Here is a 20493-nt window from a genome sequence, read left to right as displayed (position 1 = left end):
AGCCTTTTTTCTGGTTATTATTTGTTCTCATTGATATATAGCACTTGTATTTTTCAAATTATGTTACATACATTTTTATAGTTTTTTGTGTTTTTGTGTTTGTAATGGGGTACACATTAATGTTATTCATTATCATCTGATTGTATCGTATGTGTGTGCAAATAAAACGTTTTTTAAAAAAGAAAAACTTGTAATTACAAATGCTACAAAATTAAATTCTTCTCTTCTTTTACCTTTCATTTTCTGTTGTATTTTGTTGAAAATGTAAGTAGTGAGTAAACGTCAAATGAAAATGCTGAATAAGAATTGCATTTAACTCGAAACCTCTCTGACAGACAGATTTAATCCCGTGCTGTCAAATAAACAATAAGAACTGTCAAAAACATCAGCCAGTATTCAGAGAATGTCTCCTTATAATCCTCCAATCAGTTTCTGAATAGGAGGGATTAAGAGCTCGTACGTAGCCATCATGTTTGTGTTTGTATTCCGGTCAACCTAACCGGGCAAACTAGCTCCAGTAGCACTGGTAGCAACTTGAGAAGAGCCAACAAGCCTTGTCAAAATTAGCTGCAGTACAATACGGTTCAGGCACTTCTATGTCGACAAGGTGTTCAGAGGGCTGTGCGCATCTTTTTCTCAAAAAGCGGAGCTTTGGACTTTAAAACTGGGGTAAATATCGAGATGCTTTTCGCTGATTTCTCGACTTTGAAGCATGTTGTTTTGTGTGAGAGATGTAGTACCGTTAGCCAGCGGGAGCCAGGGCTCAGTTTGGAAGAGTTCGTCCAAGATGCTAACTCGCTTTGGTGCCGTGTGTATATTTTAGTAAAGTCCCAAATACACAGTGGCTACGTTGACATAAAACATTACAATGATCAGATTTATGAAGCGGTATTTTCATATTAGATTTGTCACAGACTGGCTTAAATTGACATGCTGACGTTAGGTAGCAAAGTAGCGCGACTTGACTGTTGCGCACAGGAGGTTTTTTCGTGGATCACAACAAAAGGATTTTTGATAACAAGCTGGCAGCTAGCTTCGTGAAGCTAACGCTAGCTCACCTAGCTAGATGAGGACTTCTCCATGAATTGCCTCCGATCTGCTTCGTTGCGTTAATTATTATTTATTGTCTCTTCGTTTTTAGCTACAACTATTGAAGCATTTTACTTATGCTAAGGCTAGTCAACTTATTGTTGTGATTTGAGTCAAGCAGGCCCCCTACCAAGTAGCTAGCAGCCGGCCTTCACAAACCAGATAGTGTTAGCACTGGGGGGGCCTGTCACAAAATACTCTTCTTTTTCACATTTATTTTATAACACTCACTGTGCAGTTCATTGTGTTTACCAGTATCTGGCCGTGATTGCTTCTATGCACGGAATGTGACGGTATGAGGCACACCCCGTGTGTTAACTTTACAAGTTTCCTAGCTAGCTAGCTTGGATGCCGAGCAGTGTTTGTGACAAGCTATCGTCAAGAGGACATCTCTAGTTGTTCAAGTCACCAAACACTTAACTTCACACAATAGTTAGTTATGCAACGTTTGCAATACTGCTGACAAAACAACCTTGCTGCTTTAGTCACCATTCAAATTTTCATTCAGTAACAGGCCTTTTTTTTTTTTTACTGTTTTGATGAGGGTAGATATGGTTATTTTTCTGCATCATGTTATGTGTGTAATTATGTACTTTGTCTGTGACTTTCTCCCAAGGTGTCCATCTCTTTTGAGTAAACCCAGCTAGCACTGGCGTCCACCCTGTGACTCACTGGTCACTGGAGGGGCCCCATCAGAGCAAGGGCCCAAACTGTAGCTCTAGGTCCCCTCGGTCTGTGCGAGTGAGCTTGTGTTGAGTCCTCTGGAGACTCCCGGCTTGTCCAGCTAAGATGTCCTCCATCTTGCCATTCACCCCTCCTGTGGTGAAGAGGCTGCTGGGCTGGAAGAAGTCGACAAGTGGGCCGGGCGGAGCAGGCGGCGGAGAGCAGAACGGGCAAGAGGAGAAATGGTGCGAGAAGGCTGTGAAGAGCTTAGTGAAGAAGTTAAAGAAGACAGGGCAGCTCGATGAGCTGGAGAAAGCAATCACCACACAGAACTGCAACACCAAGTGTGTCACCATCCCCAGGTACACTTCCCAACACTAGATCGCTGTTCAGACAAGAAGCTGCTGCTTGTTGCACATGTTTCTGCAAGTGTGATTAGCTGAGATCTCTGCTTAATATAAAAACAAGAAACTGTGGGCAGATGCTGATCTAGCACTCGTGTTTTCTTTATTCTGTGGTCATAATCTCTTTCATCTGTTACCAAACACGTAGAACTGTCAGAAATGTGATAATGTTTGTTTAGGGATGCAGAGTAATAGAAAACAAACATAAATAGCTAATTAAAGATCAGCTCGTAGCTAATCAAATCTCTGTTTGTTTACAGCTGTACTTACAGTTTGAGCTACTCTCACTGAGAGAGAGAGAATCAAAGGTTGAGAGAAGATGTTCTCTTTATCAGCCAGCCAGCCTTGATGGCTCAGACTTGTGTTCAGTGGGAACACTGTGTTAACAGATTCATTCCTCACTGATGTGCCGCCAACTACCACGTCAGATGTTTGTATGACTATAGATAGCGGGCTGGTTGTTATCGCCTGAGAATTGTTCTAGGCTGTACTGTTATGTTTGTAGAGATGCAGTGGCTGACTCCGTGTGCGTAGAAGACGGGGCTAAAGAGGACATCTGTGTTAGAGGTTGGGTTATGAACCCCAAAAATGCAAGATTGGATTGATTGTGATTTGTTAGCTTTTATTCAACCTTTGGACTGATCTTACTCTAAACACCTAGTTTCCTGCAGTAAAAATAGCTGTTGAATGTTAGGATGTACAAGATGCTGGAAAAAAAAGTTGGTTTCCTGCCCTGTCATGCACTGATAAATGCAATTTTGAATGGTAGTTTAGATCCCACTAAAGTAATAAAGTCTAGCATTATGTTGTTTTGCATTTGTAGTATTTAACTTGTAGAATGTGTTATTGTCCTGTTATTCAGAAGCAACTTCTCTCATTTGTCCTCATTCCAAGTTTTTTTCTTAGTTTTTCGCCATTTTCTTGTGAATGTTTTGAGAATGTTAGAAAATTGATTTTTTTTCCCCCCAAGGTTGCCTCCTCCATTTCGTCCCCCCTCTTTTGTGCCATTGTGTGTCTTCAGTGTTTGTTTGAATGTCTCCAGATAAGTTCTGAGTTATTTTCAGTGTTTGATACAATGCCATGCTGGTGAAGAATGCTCTTTGTCTCACTCATTGTGTGCGTTAGCAGATTCCATGTTGTGTTTTTTTTCCTTAATTCTGTCAAAAAGGCTTCTCTTATTTGAAGTTCCCATCTTTCATTCCCTCAGCTGACCGTAAATTTGATGTTTTTTTATTTTGTCATATGACTCCAATAAAAGAGGCCTTTTAATGTTCACATTACCCATACTGATATTTCTGAATGAGCCATGTCCCATGTTTATCATTTGTTTTTGTTTTTGTTTTGTTGTTTTCTCTGTGCACAGCAATTGCTCTGAAATATGGGGACTGAGTACACCAAATACGATAGAACAGTGGGATACATCAGGCCTATACAGCTACCCTGACCAAACCAGGTGACTATCCTCAACTATTGTATGGTGTTGCGTACAACTTTGATGTGGGAGAGTTGTAATTACAATGTTGGAGGTGTCAGACACTGAGAACATCTTTGTTTCTCGTTCTCATCACCACTCAATCCTTTCCATCTCCATATCCCTCCCCTACCCAACCATATTATGTGTCACCCCCTCTCCCCTATGTATCCTTCACCCATCTCACCACCATCTCCTGTTTGCTGTTCAATCAGATCACTGGATGGCCGCCTGCAGGTCTCCCACAGGAAGGGGCTTCCCCATGTTATCTACTGCCGCTTGTGGCGATGGCCTGACCTTCACAGCCATCATGAGCTGCGAGCCATCGAGGCCTGTGAGTATGCCTTCCACCTCAAAAAGGATGAGGTCTGCATCAACCCCTACCACTACCAGAGGGTGGAGACCCCAGGTGAGACCCCAGTGGACATTTGTTACCTTTTAAAGCAAGCACACCTCTCTTTATTTCTGTCTCCCTACATGATTGTTGCTCCCACTCTGACTTAACTGAATGCTTGGTAGCAACAGTATAAGCAGATTTTTGACATGATTATGAAAAAGTTTGTTTTACTTTGAAACTTTGATGAAACGTCCTTCTTTTTGTGTGTAGAAATAAGTCAGTATTTTGAGAAATATATTTATTTGCCTTCTTGATTGTCTGTGCAGTAAAAATGAAGCTTGACCCAGCAGCAGGTTAGCTTAGCTTAGCATGAAGACTGGAAACAGGAGAAATAGCAAGGCTGGCTGAATCCAACATTTACAATTTTTTGTCTGGGTGACAAAAAAAATTACTTCCAGAAGTTTTCTGTCATTTTCAGGTTGCCAGGTAATTTTTTTTAGAAAGGTCACACAGTTTATGCTACAGATTAAAGTAACCCAGATATGTTTTGTAATTGGTGAGCTTTAGAGGTGCTTATAGATAGATATTTCTTTTGGAAAAGATAACAAAAAGGACAAGCACATTACATTACCCAAGGGGGATTGGTGCTGGAACACAAAATACCTGGCAGAGCTGAAAAAGAGAGAATCCACACGGCTTCTGAGACAGTCTCAGGAATAGCTTTGCCAACAGTGATTCTTGAAATGTCCCGCAGCTCAAACAGGAGCGTTTTGGTGGGCGCATCTGTTTTTTTTTTTTTTTCCCCAGCTTGGCCAACGGTTTTTTACCCCTGGACAGAACCAGGTTAGCTGTTTACAATCTTAATTCGAAACTAATAGATGTGCAGATAGACAAGACTCTCACTACTATCTTTCAACAAGAAGGCAAATAAGTGCATCTCCCGAAATGTATATGAATATAGTCCATCAAGGTTTGGGGCTGAACAGTGATAGAATCCACAGTGCCTCACCTTGCCTTAAAGAGCCATTATCAATTTAATATTTCAGTTCAAGTTATCCAGGGGAGTTGCAGTGTTTCTTCATTGTCTTATTACTGTTGCAAAGATAATTCCACAAATGTGACACTTGTTTCAAAGCACCTGAGCATTTATTTTTTTTTTGCTTTACAAAAATTGACAATAATTTTGGAAACTGTTAGGAGTCTAACTCATCTCTTCTGACACCTTTACCCAACCCTGTAGTGCTGCCTCCTGTTCTTGTGCCAAGACACTCAGATATCCTGCCAGAGCTGCCACCTCTGGATGACTACACTCATTCCATACCCGAGAACACAAACTTCCCTGCAGGAATCGAACCTCCAAACAATTATATACCAGGTGAGTTTCAATATACACTGGATGGTGTGACTGAAGATTAACACAATGTGCTGAATAAACTCTTAATGTGAAGAAACAGTTACTCTGGGTGTGCACTGTTTTACATGGTGTTTAGTTCTTCTCACACTGATTTTTTTATTAGTCAAAGAGGAACTTGTGACTCTCTGTATCCTGCTTTTAGCTGTGATTTTCTTCTGCTTTTAGTAATACATCTATTTTTGGGGGGGGGGGTGTTATAGTAATGAGAGTGGGGGGGGGGGGGGGGGGGAAATGGTGGTAATTATGGTAACATCACAGCTCGTGTTTTTCTTCTCAACAGAAACGCCTCCACCAGGCTACATCAGTGAGGATGGGGAGGCCAGCGATCAACAGATGAATCAAAGTATGGACACAGGTACCCTAGACTAGCACATCCTTCTCCTTTTCTCCTTCGTGAGTCTGCCTCATCTCCCCAACCAGGTTAAAGTCGAACGTTTTCAGGAAATAAATGTGTTTAAAGATTCATTAATGATAAACATCTAGTGACAGTTGACAATATTCGAAGTGGAACCTGTCAGTGAAGTGAAAGCTTCATCCTTATCATCTGCCTTTGCTTCCATAAACATGCATGTTTTACGGACCGGAGATTTGAAATGCAAATATTGATTTTCACCTGGTGTATGTTTCCCTTTAGATTAGAGTTGGCCTGATCTCCTTTTCATCAGAACCCAGTCTTGGATCAGAGATTAATGACAAATATGTAATAGTCTGAGCTAGAGAGACTGCAGCTCCGTTACACGGTCCAAAGCTGATGCTACAGGGCAAATGCTTGTTCTCCTCCCCCTAGTAACCTCTCCTAAAATGGACTGGAGAACTGACGAAGGACGCTACCTCCTTTGTCACCAGTACATGAATTCTTTTTGCATTTAGTGTTGTAGGGAGGATGGATTTTTGTAGGCTTACACAAGCCTATGAGATTGTTTGCCACAGAGATCATTTTTAGCAATATACTAAACAAACACAAGTTTATGATACTTGCACTTGTTTGTCAGCAAGATAATCTTCACAGATGAACTCTGCTTTTGGGATTTTTGAAGCTTAAATTAAATCACTAGAAGTAAAAAGCTAATGTTAGGCTATAAACAGGCTACAATGTGGTTGCATGGCTTAAACATCACCACCACTAAGCGTCTTACTACAAAATTACTATACACCTTTTCTGTAAATTGATAAAACTTGGAATTGTTTATAACTAAAGTCAGCCTGTAAAGATGGAATAGTGAATAGATGAGTCTCTGTGTTGCGTTTGAGTTTAATGTCCTCTGTTGTCTTATTTAGCAAATTGTTAGCTACTGCCATTTTTAAGACACACTTTATAATTAAATTGTGGGACGCCTGTGGTAACTACAGACTGTATTTCAGGCAATTGAAAATTAACCTGTTTCCAGGTATAAGGACTACAGACTACACCACTGTATGTCCCCTGTCTTTCCTGTTGTGACACTCCTGGCCAGCTCCAAAATCTTAGCCTCCAAGTGTTTGTTTAGTTTGTCGTTAGTGATTAGCATAATGGCATCAAGATGCTGCTTATTGTTTACATCATCCCATTCGTCATTTGTGTGACCAAGTAAGTTACACATCAAACTGTGTAATTTCAGCAGGTACCATCAAGGAAGATGTACAGATGTCATGGTAGCAGTAAATAACATCTCTTCATCACTCTGATGCACACCTGTAGATTTTACAGTATTATTTTGGCATTCCTTTGTAAGGCAGCAACCAGTCATTGATCTGATCCATCTGTTCCCCATGTTATGGTCTCCTGTGAACCTTTTCCATATCGATGACTTCCTGTTTTCTTTGTCAGGTTCTCCAGCAGAGCTGTCCCCCAGCACTCTGTCTCCTGTCAATCACAGCATGGGTAAGATGCGGATCCTTCCCATTTGAAACACTTGACAACAAACAAGTTTATTAATTATTTACATTTCACGGTTTTGAACCTAGTTGGGCTAAACAGTTAACAAAGTAAACATATTTTCATTGGAACAATGCTTAGTCAAAAAGAAACTCTTGGGATGAACTTAACTGACATGATATCTGCTGTAGACCTCCAGCCGGTGACTTACTCAGAGCCAGCCTTCTGGTGCTCTATAGCTTACTACGAGCTGAACCAGCGCGTGGGGGAGACGTTCCACGCCTCGCAGCCCTCGCTGACGGTGGACGGATTCACAGATCCATCAAACTCTGAGCGTTTCTGTCTGGGCCTGCTGTCTAATGTCAACAGGAATGCCACTGTGGAGATGACCCGGAGGCACATAGGTGAGGCACAGTTACAGGTAGCTTTAAGGTAGTTTATCACCTGTAGACAACTTGTTGTCCTTTTACAGTTTGTTTCAGTATGTGTCGCTGCTCGGGCCTTTTTAATATGGAAATATCTTGTACGAGTCACATGTTTCTTGTACTTGGGGTGCTCAGGAGGTAGAGCAAATTGATGACAGGGTTCAAAGCTCATTCACCATCCTCCTGTCCACTATTTATTATTACTATTATATACTATTTACTTTCTTGTTTCTGTCTGTGTTTACAGGAAGAGGAGTTAGGCTCTACTATATTGGAGGGGAGGTATTTGCTGAGTGCCTGAGTGATAGCGCCATCTTTGTCCAGAGTCCAAACTGCAACCAGCGGTATGGCTGGCATCCAGCAACAGTGTGTAAAATTCCTCCAGGTAAGATGCTGACAGTTCAAAAGGTGCCTCTGGTAAAATTTGTAGTTTGCTCCTTTGTGGCAGATGGCAGCTGTGGTCAGCTTGTAGACTGACTCACTGGATGTAGACTGAAGGTATAACACTGCCGTTGGCTGACTATTTCAGTCGGCATTCTCCTACCTTACATTGACTGCATCCTACCGTGTTCAAAATGACTGTATTTATGGGAAGCAACGACAACAACCTCTGAGCTAGCAAGCAACGGGCTGAAAATTGCAAGTCACTCTAAGTCAGTATTTTCCAAAGTGGTCCATGGACGACTTGTGGTCCACAAGTAGATTTGGTAAAATACCATGTATTAAATTAAGTGATAGTGTGTAAGATAGATGTGTTCTTTTGGTAATGAATCAACGTGGATGTAAATTCAAACATTAGTAATTGACTATGCTGTGCTCGCAGACTTCAGCAATATAACCAATGGTTTTTTTGCTTGTTTTGCAAAACATAACATATTTTTGATTTATGTCAGAAACATTGACCGCTATGTGAGACCAAAGTTCTCCACTTAGGAGCCAGACACGGTTACATTGATGTCTTTAGTCTTCCCATTAAGATGGCAACAGAGACAATGAGGAGTGAGCACGCAAGGTTATCTTGCCCAACTGTCATCTAATTAGGCTATAATTTTTCACTACACAGTTGATGAAGGCTTATTGTTTTAAAGGTTGTGGTCTTTGGTCTATGTAAGTTTGAAAAACACTACACTAACACTAACCTGGTTACTAAAGGTATGAATGTACACCAGCTGGCAGCTTATAACTTTATTTTGGTAACCATTTGATGCCAGGTCTCACCTCCCCACATGCCAAACAAGTTCCCTGGGCAATATTTTACGGCGTACCATTACTGCTTCCTGGGTTTAGCACATCTTAAGGTAATTTTAATTGGGTCAACAAAATACAAACAAGGCAGAGTGTTATTTTCCCCTTTACCAGAATTAGAATGGGTGCAACCAGACCTGTCTCTCCGGTGCTGACTGAGCGCTTAAGAGATGGCAAAATGAGACTAGCCAGCTTGGATTTAGATTGGTTGGAATGCTTTTTCATAGTCTGTCTGATTTTTTTTTAAATAGGGAATAAAGTTTTGTCTAAAGGTGAAAAAGGAAAAAACGCGGAACACCTCAAAACCGCTGGACAATAATTAGCCACCGACACACAATGACACACTACTGCAAACCTAAAGCGAAATGTGTGCTTGGTAAGCCAAAGATATTGTATAATCGTCACTGGGAAAACCCACATTAACTGTGGGCCTCTTTACCTCTTTGTTCCCTCTAGGTTGTAATTTAAAAATATTCAACAACCAGGAATTTGCAGCCCTGTTGGCTCAGTCGGTCAACCAGGGCTTCGAAGCTGTCTACCAGCTCACCAGGATGTGCACCATCCGTATGAGCTTCGTCAAAGGCTGGGGAGCCGAGTACAGGTGAGGACTGCCATTGATGCCATATTTGAACTGCTTAATTCAAATTTTCTGTATGTCTATTTTAAGGTATGAGCTGATGTTAAGCATTAATTTGACACAGCTTAATAGGACAGTTCACACCAGCTTAAAAAATACATATCATCTCTGTGTGAGTTGCAGAGTTTTGGAGATATTGGCCACAGAGATGGCTCACCAACTTGTGTGGTTATGGCTTTGAACTGAAGACTTAAGCAGTTTTGTTTCCTTAGCAGTAGCATCATGATGTTTTTCTTTTTAGGGATGTAGCCTGTGTCTTAATTAATGACAACATAGGGTGCTATGGGTCTGATTCAAAGTTAATCCAGCCCAGGAATGTTTCTTGTTGTTTGGGAATGGGAGTGGTCACCACAATATTTTCACACACATTTTCTTGACACTGCATTTCAAGTAGAGTCCTACCATCCCAAGCACCCATATCCAGGCAGCAGTAAAACACACTCTGCATTATAAATAGTGGCACGAAGCATCATAAGTCACGTGATGTCAGCACAGCTCAGACATTAAAATGTATGTCTTCCTTTCCAGGCGGCAGACTGTCACAAGCACTCCTTGCTGGATCGAGCTGCATTTGAATGGTCCCCTGCAGTGGCTGGACAAGGTTCTGACCCAGATGGGTTCCCCGTCTGCACGCTGCTCCAGTATGTCCTAAACAGCTGAGGAAATGCCCCCCAAAAAAACCACAGCCCATTACATGATCATTAAATTCTAAACTTGTGAGCCCTTTCATGAAAAAAAAAAAAATGGAGACCCCACAGAATGAGTTTTCTGTAACATTCTTCATAGCATTTGTGGCCCAGTTCCACAGCCCTCTTTTAACTTTACACACCAAATACACACACACACACACATAAAAGAACAAATGCACCTACACTGCTGCACATACAAACTCACACACACACACATAGAGACGTTTCAGTAAAGAATTTGGCACTTTGTTACCCATCTATGTCATGCACCTTGTTAAATTGCTTTTCCCCAAATCCTTAATATTAGATCTATTTGTGGTACAAATGAAATGTATATTGGTTTTTAGTCCAGGAAGTAGGGGAAATACCAAAAATATTTGTGAATAGTTTCTCAGTCTTGAAGATTGCTTGTATGAGTAACACAAGCTTGAATGCTAAAACAATTTTAGTTCCAGCCCACCCTAACCATTGTTCTGAACCTAAGTTTACTTTTCTCTGGGAAACTTGGCCTCATCTTTTGTCAGGGGGGAGGTGGCTTGGTGAAGAAACGGTGGCCATGGTGGCCGTTTTCCTCTGAAGGAAACGCCACAAAGTGTTTTAAGAAATTTGATTGAATTGACTTTGCCAGAATGGCCCTTTTTGTAACTCTTGGCGTGTGTCTTTATAAGACATGCTTCTTAATGGACAAATAGGAATGTTAGGTAAAAAAATAATGATTCTAAAAACCCCAAATAAACTGCAAGCTCGATCTGGCTGTAGTTTTATTACTTTGTCATTATATGGCACTCTACGTGTCCTTGGTTTAGCTGACTTACATCCCCACTGATCAGCCTGGTATAGAAGCTAATGAGATGTTGACCAGGCTTTGCGAGGTGCACTGGGCAGGGACCAGAGAATATCAGCAGTTATCAAAGCTTTGTTTTCTCTTTTTGACACGACACTGGGAGTCCTGGAGCTCTCCAAGGTGAAGCATTAAACGTCTCACCTGGAGAAATTGAAGGTATCAATGAATTCATTCTGTTTTTAGCCTATATCCCCATTGTTTTGCTACTTTTTTGTATTCTCATGTATTTTTATATATAAATATACTTAAGATTTTCTGTCGTTCACTTTTTATTAAAGTAATATTTTCAAGACCACAGCTGTTTCTAAAGTGACATGGAGGGCATGGATCATTCCTTCATTTGACCCAAAATGTCCTGTTTGAAATCATTTCCAATTGAAGCTCTTTGTCTCGGTAAAAGAAAAGAAAATCACTGCCCCACATGATGTGTAGCCTGTCTCTATCCTGTTTTTTTTTTTTTTCTTTTTTGTTTCTTCAAAGAAATCTGGTGCATTTAAAGTACACAAAACAACAGATTTGCCTGAAACCCAAAATCTACTTTCCCGACATGATTTTTATGATTCCAGAGGCATGTAAAACTTTGTAATGGCCATTCATTCATTCATCTCTTCACTTTTTTTGGAAAAACACACGTGACCTCTTGTAGCCTTTTGGTGCTTATTCAAGCGGGTTATGGTCAACAAGATATAATTGGCTTTTAAAATGTTAAAAGAACATGGGAGGAGAGCCTTCTTCTTCCATGTGAAAAGAAGAGCGAATGTGCCTGCACACTGGGACATTGTGTTAATGTGTGTATTGTATTTGTTCTGTCTATTAAATACAGTATGTACAACAAGACTTACTAGCTTAAACTCTGCCATTATTGTCATTACGTGGCTGTTGCGAGTTTAACATGTTTTCCCCCTCCCCTCTTTTTGATGTAAATGTGTTTACCTTACGGCACTAGTGATTGTACTTTAAGTGCACCTAGTTGCGTTTGGATTTGGGGAACTGAACCATGTGTTAGGGTCCAGTGTGACATTGTTTTTATCTTTGGCCTACAACATATGAATGTGAAAAAAAAACATTACAAAAACTGACGTGGACCAGACGTACATATACATAACAGTAGTACAGTATGTGTGTATTTAACAGTAATCTTTTTGCAAAGCAGTCAGTACAGTAGATGTCGCAGTTGTTTTACCAGTAGAGGGCGGTATTGATAGAGCAGTTCTTTTTTTTTTTTTTTCTTTTTCTTTTTTTTTCTGACCATAAGCTTCTCAGGCGTGTGGCATATTATGCAGACTTCATAAAACACTAATAAAGATTTTTATTCTCATGATTATGTCTTTTTTTTGTGTTTCTTGCTGGTTGCTGTTCAGGATATTTATCATTGCAGACAAAATTAAAGGCTGGTAGGTCGACATGGTTTTTGACTCCAGTCACGCATCAGTGATTATCATTATTCCACAGGTGAACACTTTCTTTCACCTTTGTATAATTTACTGGATGTCGCACCTAATCCCTCTTGTGAAGTGTTTTGATGTTTGAGACTGATAGTATGTTTTATTGATTGGAAAATTGGAATTGTACTTTAATATTTTTTACATTGTGTTACTGCTATTTTAGTTTGGGTGAGATAATTTATACAACACCTAAGGAACGGTGATGAAATTTAACTAAGTACATTTACTGACTGTACTTTGACACAACATGTGATTTAATTTCCCTTCAAATTAAAATTTACATGCAGATCGTGGTCATTTTGAACATACAGTGCATTGTTATTAGGCATGGACCGGTATGGCTTTTTAAGGGCCGATACCAATATCATTTTTTAGAAATCAAGGAGACTGAAAACTGATATGGGACCGATATTAATTTGTGTCAAAATAACCAGTGATAAAATAAACATTCAAAATGTCCTGTTTGAATTCATTTCCAGTTGAAGCGCTTTGTCTTGGTAAAAGACAAAAAGTACACAAAACAACATGCAAATTGTGATACATTTTGAAAAATAAAATGCATTGTTCTGATCCAAAAGTATATGAGGTCGTTAAACAGCTCCAACTCAACCAACATCAACAACATTTAATCATTGCTTAAATGTTAATGGTCCAATAACACTGACAGGGCCCAATCTGTTTGTAGATTGTATATCTTAAGAGCATTTTGTTAATCATACTTAACTTTTATTTTGGTAAAATGTTCAATGCAAGACTTGCGCTTTTAATAAAGTATTGTATACTGTGCTATTGCTTCTCTGAACCAAGTGAAAGGTCTCAATGCAGTATTTTGCGCCTTCCTTAGTTTCAGCCAGCTGTCGTTAGGTTTGTCCTCCCTCAGTCACCGTAGGATACGTCAGAAGTAAATACTGATAGCTAACTGCTTGCTAGCTAACTAGCTATCTGCTCAGACAACATGGCTTTTACATTGTACTCTTTAATTCAAGCAGCAATCCTATGTGTCAACGCTGTCGCTGTGTTGCATGAAGAACGATTTCTAAGTAAAAGTAAGTGGCTGTAATTAATAATGTGTGCGCCGACAGATGCTATGTGGTGTTCGAAATAGGTTAGCTAATACTAACTAGCTAGCAACTTCACAGCTGCAACACTTGTAAGAACAATAAAACATTTGGGATTGATCGCTAAAGGCTGACGTTATTATAGTAGCTGTATTAGTTTCTAATTAACAGCTAAAATGAGTTTGATCACCGTTTAAATGTAATAAATACATATTATAATTAGCTTATTTTTAAAGGTTTTAGAAAAACTTTATTTACAAAAAATAATGTGTACAACAATCATGGCTGGCTTACCATAGAAGTGGCCAATTAAAATACCGGTGTAGCAAAAAATACAGGCCTAACACTATTTTAACAAAACGCAGTGAAGACGGTTTCTAAAGTGTCATTATGTAAAGAAACAGTATTCTAATAAATCAATCAGACTTTATTGATATAGCACCCGTCAGGCAAATCAAAATGCAATTCAAAGTGCTTTAAGAGTGACTGAAAGAAAAACATGATATCTAAAGAAAACAAAACGGATCAGGGACTAATGCACACCAATTGCGATTAAATTCATGATTAAAATAGTAAGAGATAAAGAATAAGCAATACAAGATAAAATAAAAGATTGCACGTAAAAGTTGTAATAATAACAGTAATATGTAAATAGAAATAAATATATGATATGGATAAAAAGACTAGCGGATACATGAAAATGACTTGGTTGAAGAATGTTTTATTTTTCTTTAAATAATGGTTCTGTCTGTCTGTCTGCGTTATAACCATCAGTTGGCTGGGGAGTGGACCAAAGTGTTGGAGGTTTTGGCGATGAACCAGGCATCAAAGTGCAGCTCATGACCCTTGTTCGCTCTGTGAGGACAGTGATGAGAGGTGGGTGTTCAGGTTCCAGTTACGTGACAGCTAATGGGGGTCTGAGCTCCAATGAAAACAGTAAAATCACACATCTGACACATTTTTCAATAGAATGTGTATTTTTCAACATAAATTTTATAATTAGGTTAAAAGAAACATGTTTTACGGAGGAAAAATGCACCATGTCAACATGTCATGACATGTCATGTCAAGTCATGACAACAGTGACAATGAGTCCCTCTATGTAGGGTGAGCGCTGTCATACCTTTTCTTATTTAAGTTAATGAACTGTTGTTATGGTCTGCTTTAAACAATGGATATAGACAACGTAATTAAGTGATGAATTTCAAATAGTAACAGCAATATCCCAGACTCCCTTACAGATCGAGTGATTTTAAGAGCTGTTGCATCATGAGGAGAAACTTAATCAACTTTGTAAAACAGCTAAGGCAGATTTTAACTCATTGGTGCCTTCTTGTAAATTCAGCATTAAATATAAATTACAATGTTTCTTTCTCCGTAAAAAAGTTTTCGCAGCATCACTGTAAAAGCCAGTTATTATCATTTGAAGTGCATCCTGAATGCACTGTTTCAATTGATTTCACCATTTACACTTAATGTATTAAAGATTATAACTTAATGATGGTAAACATGAAAATGTACAAATCTTGTAAACGTAAATCATATTGGTTACTTCCTTGGAGAATAAATTGGAGAAATTCACCAGAGTCCCTTAAAAAAATTTGCAATTTTGAGACTTGCTGCATTTGAAGAAACTGTATTTACTTTATGAAAAGTGGAAGACAACAACTTCTTAACCATTCAGGCGTTCTCGTTCATTTGTCAAACCTTATACTACATGTGCACACATAGACTGTCTACTAAAGCTTGGGTGATAAAGTGTCCTACCCTCATGAGACTCTTCCCACTGATCATGTCCTCTACTGTCTTTGTGCTCTTTAGTTCCGCTGATTGCAGTGAATTCGGTTTGCATTGTGTTGCTGCTTCTGTTCGGATGAAGAGGAGCAAGTGAGGATGGGAAAAGAGAGGAGACCATCTCCATCACCTCAGGAACACTTCTGCAGAAACATTTAATCTACTTGACCCTCTAAATGTCTCCTGTCAGCCTGGATATGAATGTCAACATTTCTTATTCCATTTCAGTACTTTGCCAAGGCCTGTTTTGCAGAACACAGTAATTTAGAATAAGTAAATGTAGCTATTTACAAGGTTGTCTTTCCCGTTCTATTGAAAAGTACAATACAACGATGAATAGTTATCACGGATGAAGAAGAATAAATGTTTTTACAGAAAAATATAACCCTCACAAAGAAGCTGACTGTGAGATGTTTGTGATTTACACACTGAAACATGTAAATTGACTCCTGAACACGTGCTGTGGTTGTTGAAATTCCAGTAAAGAAAGTTTTTTTTAATAAAGCTTCGCAAGTGTGCAAGCGCGTTTCATTTCCTGATGTCGAAGGTTTACTGTTTGTCCCAGTTCGCGTTCCGTACTTCAAATTGGCGTCGGAAGTACTGTCCGCTTGTGTTATGGTCCCGACCTCCGAAGGAAATGGACATGTAGTGGTACTGAGTATTAATGATTTGTTAATGCGTTAATAATGTAAATGTGTTGTTGCGTTGTTCAAGTTTCTTTGGAGCAAAAATGGGAAATGCGCAGAGTTACATCACTGCCTCGGTCACTGCTTGTTCTGTGTACTTGGTTTATGTTCACGTCTACTCTTCTCATAAGTTGTTGAAGACAAATGTTCTCAACAACGACAGGCTTCCCAGTTCCGTCTATCTTTATATGAAATACTTGACCAAAGCTCTGACTCGGAAGACAGGCTGTTTGTGCAGAGACTCTACGAGGGAGTGTGAAGTGGTTTACACGGTCCTCAACTGCAGGTGAGCCTCGTTCACTTCCGTTTAAAGATTAAAGGTGCACTGTAGTTTTAGGGAAGACATTTTAAGATTTTTTTTTAAATAAACCCAAACAAACTAGAAAAACAAATTATTCGTTTTAATGACTGAATAAACAAACTGACCTTAAAGGACAACACAAAAACGGTGTCATGGGGACCTTATTTTCCTCTGAGAACAGCTTATTTGCTTATTTATTCACTTATGAAATAAAAAAATATATTTCTGAGTAGGCCTAGGCGATAAAGCGATGGCAATATGTATCAGCAGTAGACACGTCATTGATGTGAAAATGATTTAATAAAATGTTCGTAGTTACTTGTGCTTGCATTACATGCAAACCAATGGAAAGTTTATAAGAATACACCCCAGCTCATAAACAGCCAGTCATATCCCTTGATAATGGTGAGAGCTACTAGTGGCATGCAAACAGCCAATCATTTAATAGGTGTGTAGATCAACTGCGCAGCAGCCACATGACTGACAACAACAGAAGCATGTGGAGTGAGGCGTTATTATGGATCCCACCTCAGTCCAGACCAGCTCTACTACGCCTCTAAAACTGTTAGGTCACACTGTGGCTGTGGTAATGTCTGCTTATATTGCGGTCTGGTTAGACAACCTAAAAGCCACTGCACCTCCAGCGACAGACTGGCCTCTTCAGTCCTATCCCGGTCTTCTGCTGCTCATCTAGGTGTAACTCATCCTACAGAGCCGCTCTCGGCTGCAGGAGTGTCTCTGGGTTGTTAAGTAGAGCGGACAGGCTGGCTCTGCCCACCGCTGCTCCACCAAACAGCTTGACCGCCAGGGGAACTGTCTCATGATCCACCGCACCAGCTCCGCTGCTGGCCGAGTATTTCACAAATCAACCACAAGAAAAACACAAGCGCAACAAAATTACACCAGAGTGAGAAAATGAGTACTGACTGAGAGGAAATTGTGAATAAGAAAGCGTAGAGCTGGTTTGCTGGGATGACAGCCTTTTCACTTATTTATGTAATTTTATTTGTGTTTTTCCTTGATGTGTTAACATATTTATAACCTGTGTGCCTTGATAAAGTCCTTAAATACAAAACAAAGAGGTTAAATTCAACCTTGTTTTGGCTGGTCTTTAAAAATGATCAATTATTATCAATATCCACCAATATGAAGCTTTACTATCATGTTAGACTTTTCAGTCATATCGCCCAGGCCTTCTGAGTTTTTATATTTAACTCATGTATAAGTTAAAATTCTGAGTCTGCGCAAACACATGTTGAGTTGGAGTCTTTGTCTGTTTAAGGCTGGAGACTCCCCTGCTGAGGAGGTTCTGCACTGCTGCTGGCTATGGTTGGGATTATCCAGACACCGAGGACAGAGACACCCCTCTGTGTTTCCCAGAGTTTCTCTGTCGAAGGCTGCTGCTGATGGTGCTGACTGATAGAGACTTCAGGCTCAGCCCAGCAGGTCAGACAGAAGACATTTTCACAAAGTCTCTTTAAACTACTCACTGAGACAAAGCATATCCAAAAAATGTCAAATCAACTTCTTTGACAACGTTGAAAAGACCTCCACTGGAGAGCCAGACTGAAGGTTTTTGGATGTCTTTTCAACTTTTACTGTTATTGTCCATGTGACGCCCCTACAGGGTTTTTATGGTTCAAAGTAAATGTTTTCATGACGGCCAAATTTTATCTCATGCAGCAAACACTACAGGGAGGATTTGGACCCGAAGCCTCAAGCTCAGTGGCCTGCGTGAGGCATATACTATACCAGGAGAGCTATTCATCAGTTTTTATTAAATACTATGTTTGGTAATCCAACCTATATCAGGTAGAACTAATGTTCCATGGTTGGATTGTGAAGGATTACCTGATTACATAATTGATGATGTCTTTTAAATTGGTAATTTTTTTCCTTTTAACCACTACTCTGTTAATCCATAAAACCATGTCTGAAATACAGGGTTTCTTAGTCCAGTGGTTCTCAAAGTGGGGTCCTTGAGGTCGTTCCAAGTGATCCCCAGCAAAAATGGAAGTCATTTATTTTCACTATAATTCAGTCCAGAAGTAGCTCAAGGAATTGTGAATTGCTGTTTCTAGATCTCGTTCGTGTGCGGCAGAGTTTAAAAACCCTTCAGCCAGTTGATGAACTGAAGAAGGGTCCGTTCACGCTGCAGGTTCGAGTCCTAGTTTACCGGCAAATTGAGGCAGGGGTGGAGGTGGACATCTGCCTCACAGCTACTTCGCGTACTGGATGCCCCGTGTGGGAGAGCGTCCTGACGCTGCTGTCCGAAAACAAGCTCCACAAAACCACCAGCAGAGGCTCACCGAGGAAGGAAAACGAGAGTGAGCAACGATTTCAGCTGACATGAGGATAAATGAAAAGCACAGGAGTTACTAGTGACATAATCAATGGTGCAGACTTCTTGGTGATGTTTCCTTCTTTTGACAGGCCCAACAGATGAACCAGAACCAGAAAATGTGAAGCAGGTGGAGCTTAAAGTTTCCAGAACTGCTGGCCTGCAGTGTGTCTGGACTTTCTCTGACTTCTTCCCCTATCGTCTGCTCTCTCTATCGTCCACGCTCTTCGGCTACAGATCGCAGACCTCACCAGGTCTCTGGATGCTGTCCGTCTGCTTGGCTGAAATAGAAAAGCACAACGGTAACGGATTTTATATTCTAGGACCAAACTGATTAATAGGTAGATGTAATATTATGGTAATTTAACATGAAAGCTTATTCACAATTAAAAGGTCAAATATTAACAAAAGGGAACACCATTTTCCTATCATGTCAAGTCAAAATATCCGACGTCAAAGCAGTCGTTAGTCATATATCTAATGCTGGTTAGACCTCCTCATTGCTGCGTTGTGTCCGCAGGGGTTGAAGTCATCACAGCTCCGATCAACATCACTGCCCAGTATCAGGAGCCTCTGATGGTGCCAGGCAGAGTGACAGTCACGTTTTGGGAGAATAGCAAAGACCAGAATCAGTCTTCTGCTCCAGGCCTCAGCTTCCACATGCAGCAACATGGAACCAACAGAACTCACGTCAAGGGACTCATTTTTAGGTCTGAATCAACATAGAGGGTTGGTATTTGTAGTTTCGCCAAAACACAGCCAAATGCTGATATTGTACTTTTTCTATTTTGCTCTGTTCCAATCTGTATGATTGAATGTATAATTAATTAAACGCAGCAAGGTTGGTCCAGACAATCATCTAATCCACATTCATATGATCATTAGATAAGATCTGTACAATGCAGATTTGAATGTATTCCAATAAGAACATGATGTAATTGAGTGAGGCGTTTTCAACTTATTTCACCGTGACCGTTTCAATACCCACAATAATGAGTGTTCATGCTGTAAATTACAATGTGCCATGTTCATGTGTGTGTGAGGAGCTAAAATAACTAATTCATGAGTAACAGTACACAACTGTAGTCATTTAACTGGTGGTAGTGTTTTGCCTAAAAAGATCATCTTAACTGAGTAAGATTTCTGATTAGTTTTATCAGAAGGGCTTTGTGCTGTAGGTTTCATAGCTCTACTGTACACGAGCACTTTGTCACATGCCATGTCTACCAGTTGATATGTACAACACTAATGCAGACATCATCCCTACAGGGAGTGGAGACTTTTCAATATTTGATCCCTCTGATATTCCTGTGTGCATCTTTGATGTATGTGAAGGTCTGTCCTCTTGTATTATTTATTGGAACACATTTAGTGTATGGAAGTGAGAGAAGTGGCTTTTCACGCATCTCTGCACCACTGCAACACTTCATGAAGGCCATATGTGGCGAACACAAAGCTATAAGATATTTTGAAATAAAAGCAATGGGCTTTTTTCCCGCCACATTTGTCAAAAAAGGATTATTCTTGATGACAACTTGACTGGTTTATTCCCTCTAATTTGAAATGATAGAAAATGGCATTAAAACAAAGAGTTGGGATTTATACTACATATAACTTAAAAAGTCATTTGAGATTGTGAGAAACACAGATACTTGCAAGCTGAATGATAGATTTCAACATATATATATATATATATATATATATATATATATATATATATATATATATATATATATATATATATATATATATATATATATATATATATATATATATATATATATATATATAATGC

General features: G+C 39.7%; 2 protein-coding genes across 5 annotated transcripts; both read left to right on the top strand.

Annotated features, from left to right (window-relative positions):
- Positions 1-477: 477 nt before the first annotated feature.
- Positions 478-12394, top strand: LOC115581835 (mothers against decapentaplegic homolog 2). Of its 3 annotated transcripts, none has more exons than XM_030417287.1 (11): positions 478-669; positions 1706-2114; positions 3520-3609; positions 3843-4036; positions 5205-5339; positions 5659-5721; positions 7186-7239; positions 7425-7637; positions 7906-8043; positions 9360-9504; positions 10069-12394. In XM_030417287.1, the coding sequence occupies exons 2-11, from the start codon at positions 1879-1881 to the stop codon at positions 10190-10192; spliced, it is 1392 nt and encodes a 463-aa protein (XP_030273147.1). In that variant the 5' UTR covers positions 478-669; positions 1706-1878; the 3' UTR covers positions 10193-12394. The 3 variants fall into 3 exon arrangements, with proteins under 3 accessions (XP_030273147.1, XP_030273146.1, XP_030273148.1); XM_030417286.1 differs by having other exon boundaries at positions 5659-5733; XM_030417288.1 differs by lacking the exon at positions 3520-3609 and having other exon boundaries at positions 5659-5733.
- Positions 12395-13379: 985 nt separating this feature from the next.
- On the top strand, positions 13380-20199 carry LOC115582372 (immediate early response 3-interacting protein 1). 2 transcript variants are annotated; one of them, XM_030418330.1, is made up of 7 exons: positions 13380-13564; positions 14351-14452; positions 15398-16342; positions 17640-17803; positions 18439-18684; positions 18791-19000; positions 19219-20199. In XM_030418330.1, the coding sequence occupies exons 3-7, from the start codon at positions 16101-16103 to the stop codon at positions 19422-19424; spliced, it is 1068 nt and encodes a 355-aa protein (XP_030274190.1). In that variant the 5' UTR covers positions 13380-13564; positions 14351-14452; positions 15398-16100; the 3' UTR covers positions 19425-20199. The 2 variants fall into 2 exon arrangements, with proteins under 2 accessions (XP_030274190.1, XP_030274191.1); XM_030418331.1 differs by lacking the exons at positions 17640-17803; positions 18439-18684; positions 18791-19000; positions 19219-20199 and having other exon boundaries at positions 15398-15888.
- Positions 20200-20493: the final 294 nt, after the last annotated feature.

The sequence above is a fragment of the Sparus aurata genome, chromosome 5 (genome assembly GCF_900880675.1).
Source record: "Sparus aurata chromosome 5, fSpaAur1.1, whole genome shotgun sequence".
Lineage (NCBI taxonomy): Eukaryota > Metazoa > Chordata > Actinopteri > Spariformes > Sparidae > Sparus > Sparus aurata.
Note: the sequence above shows the minus strand (reverse complement) of the source record. Positions and strands in the feature narration are given on the sequence as shown.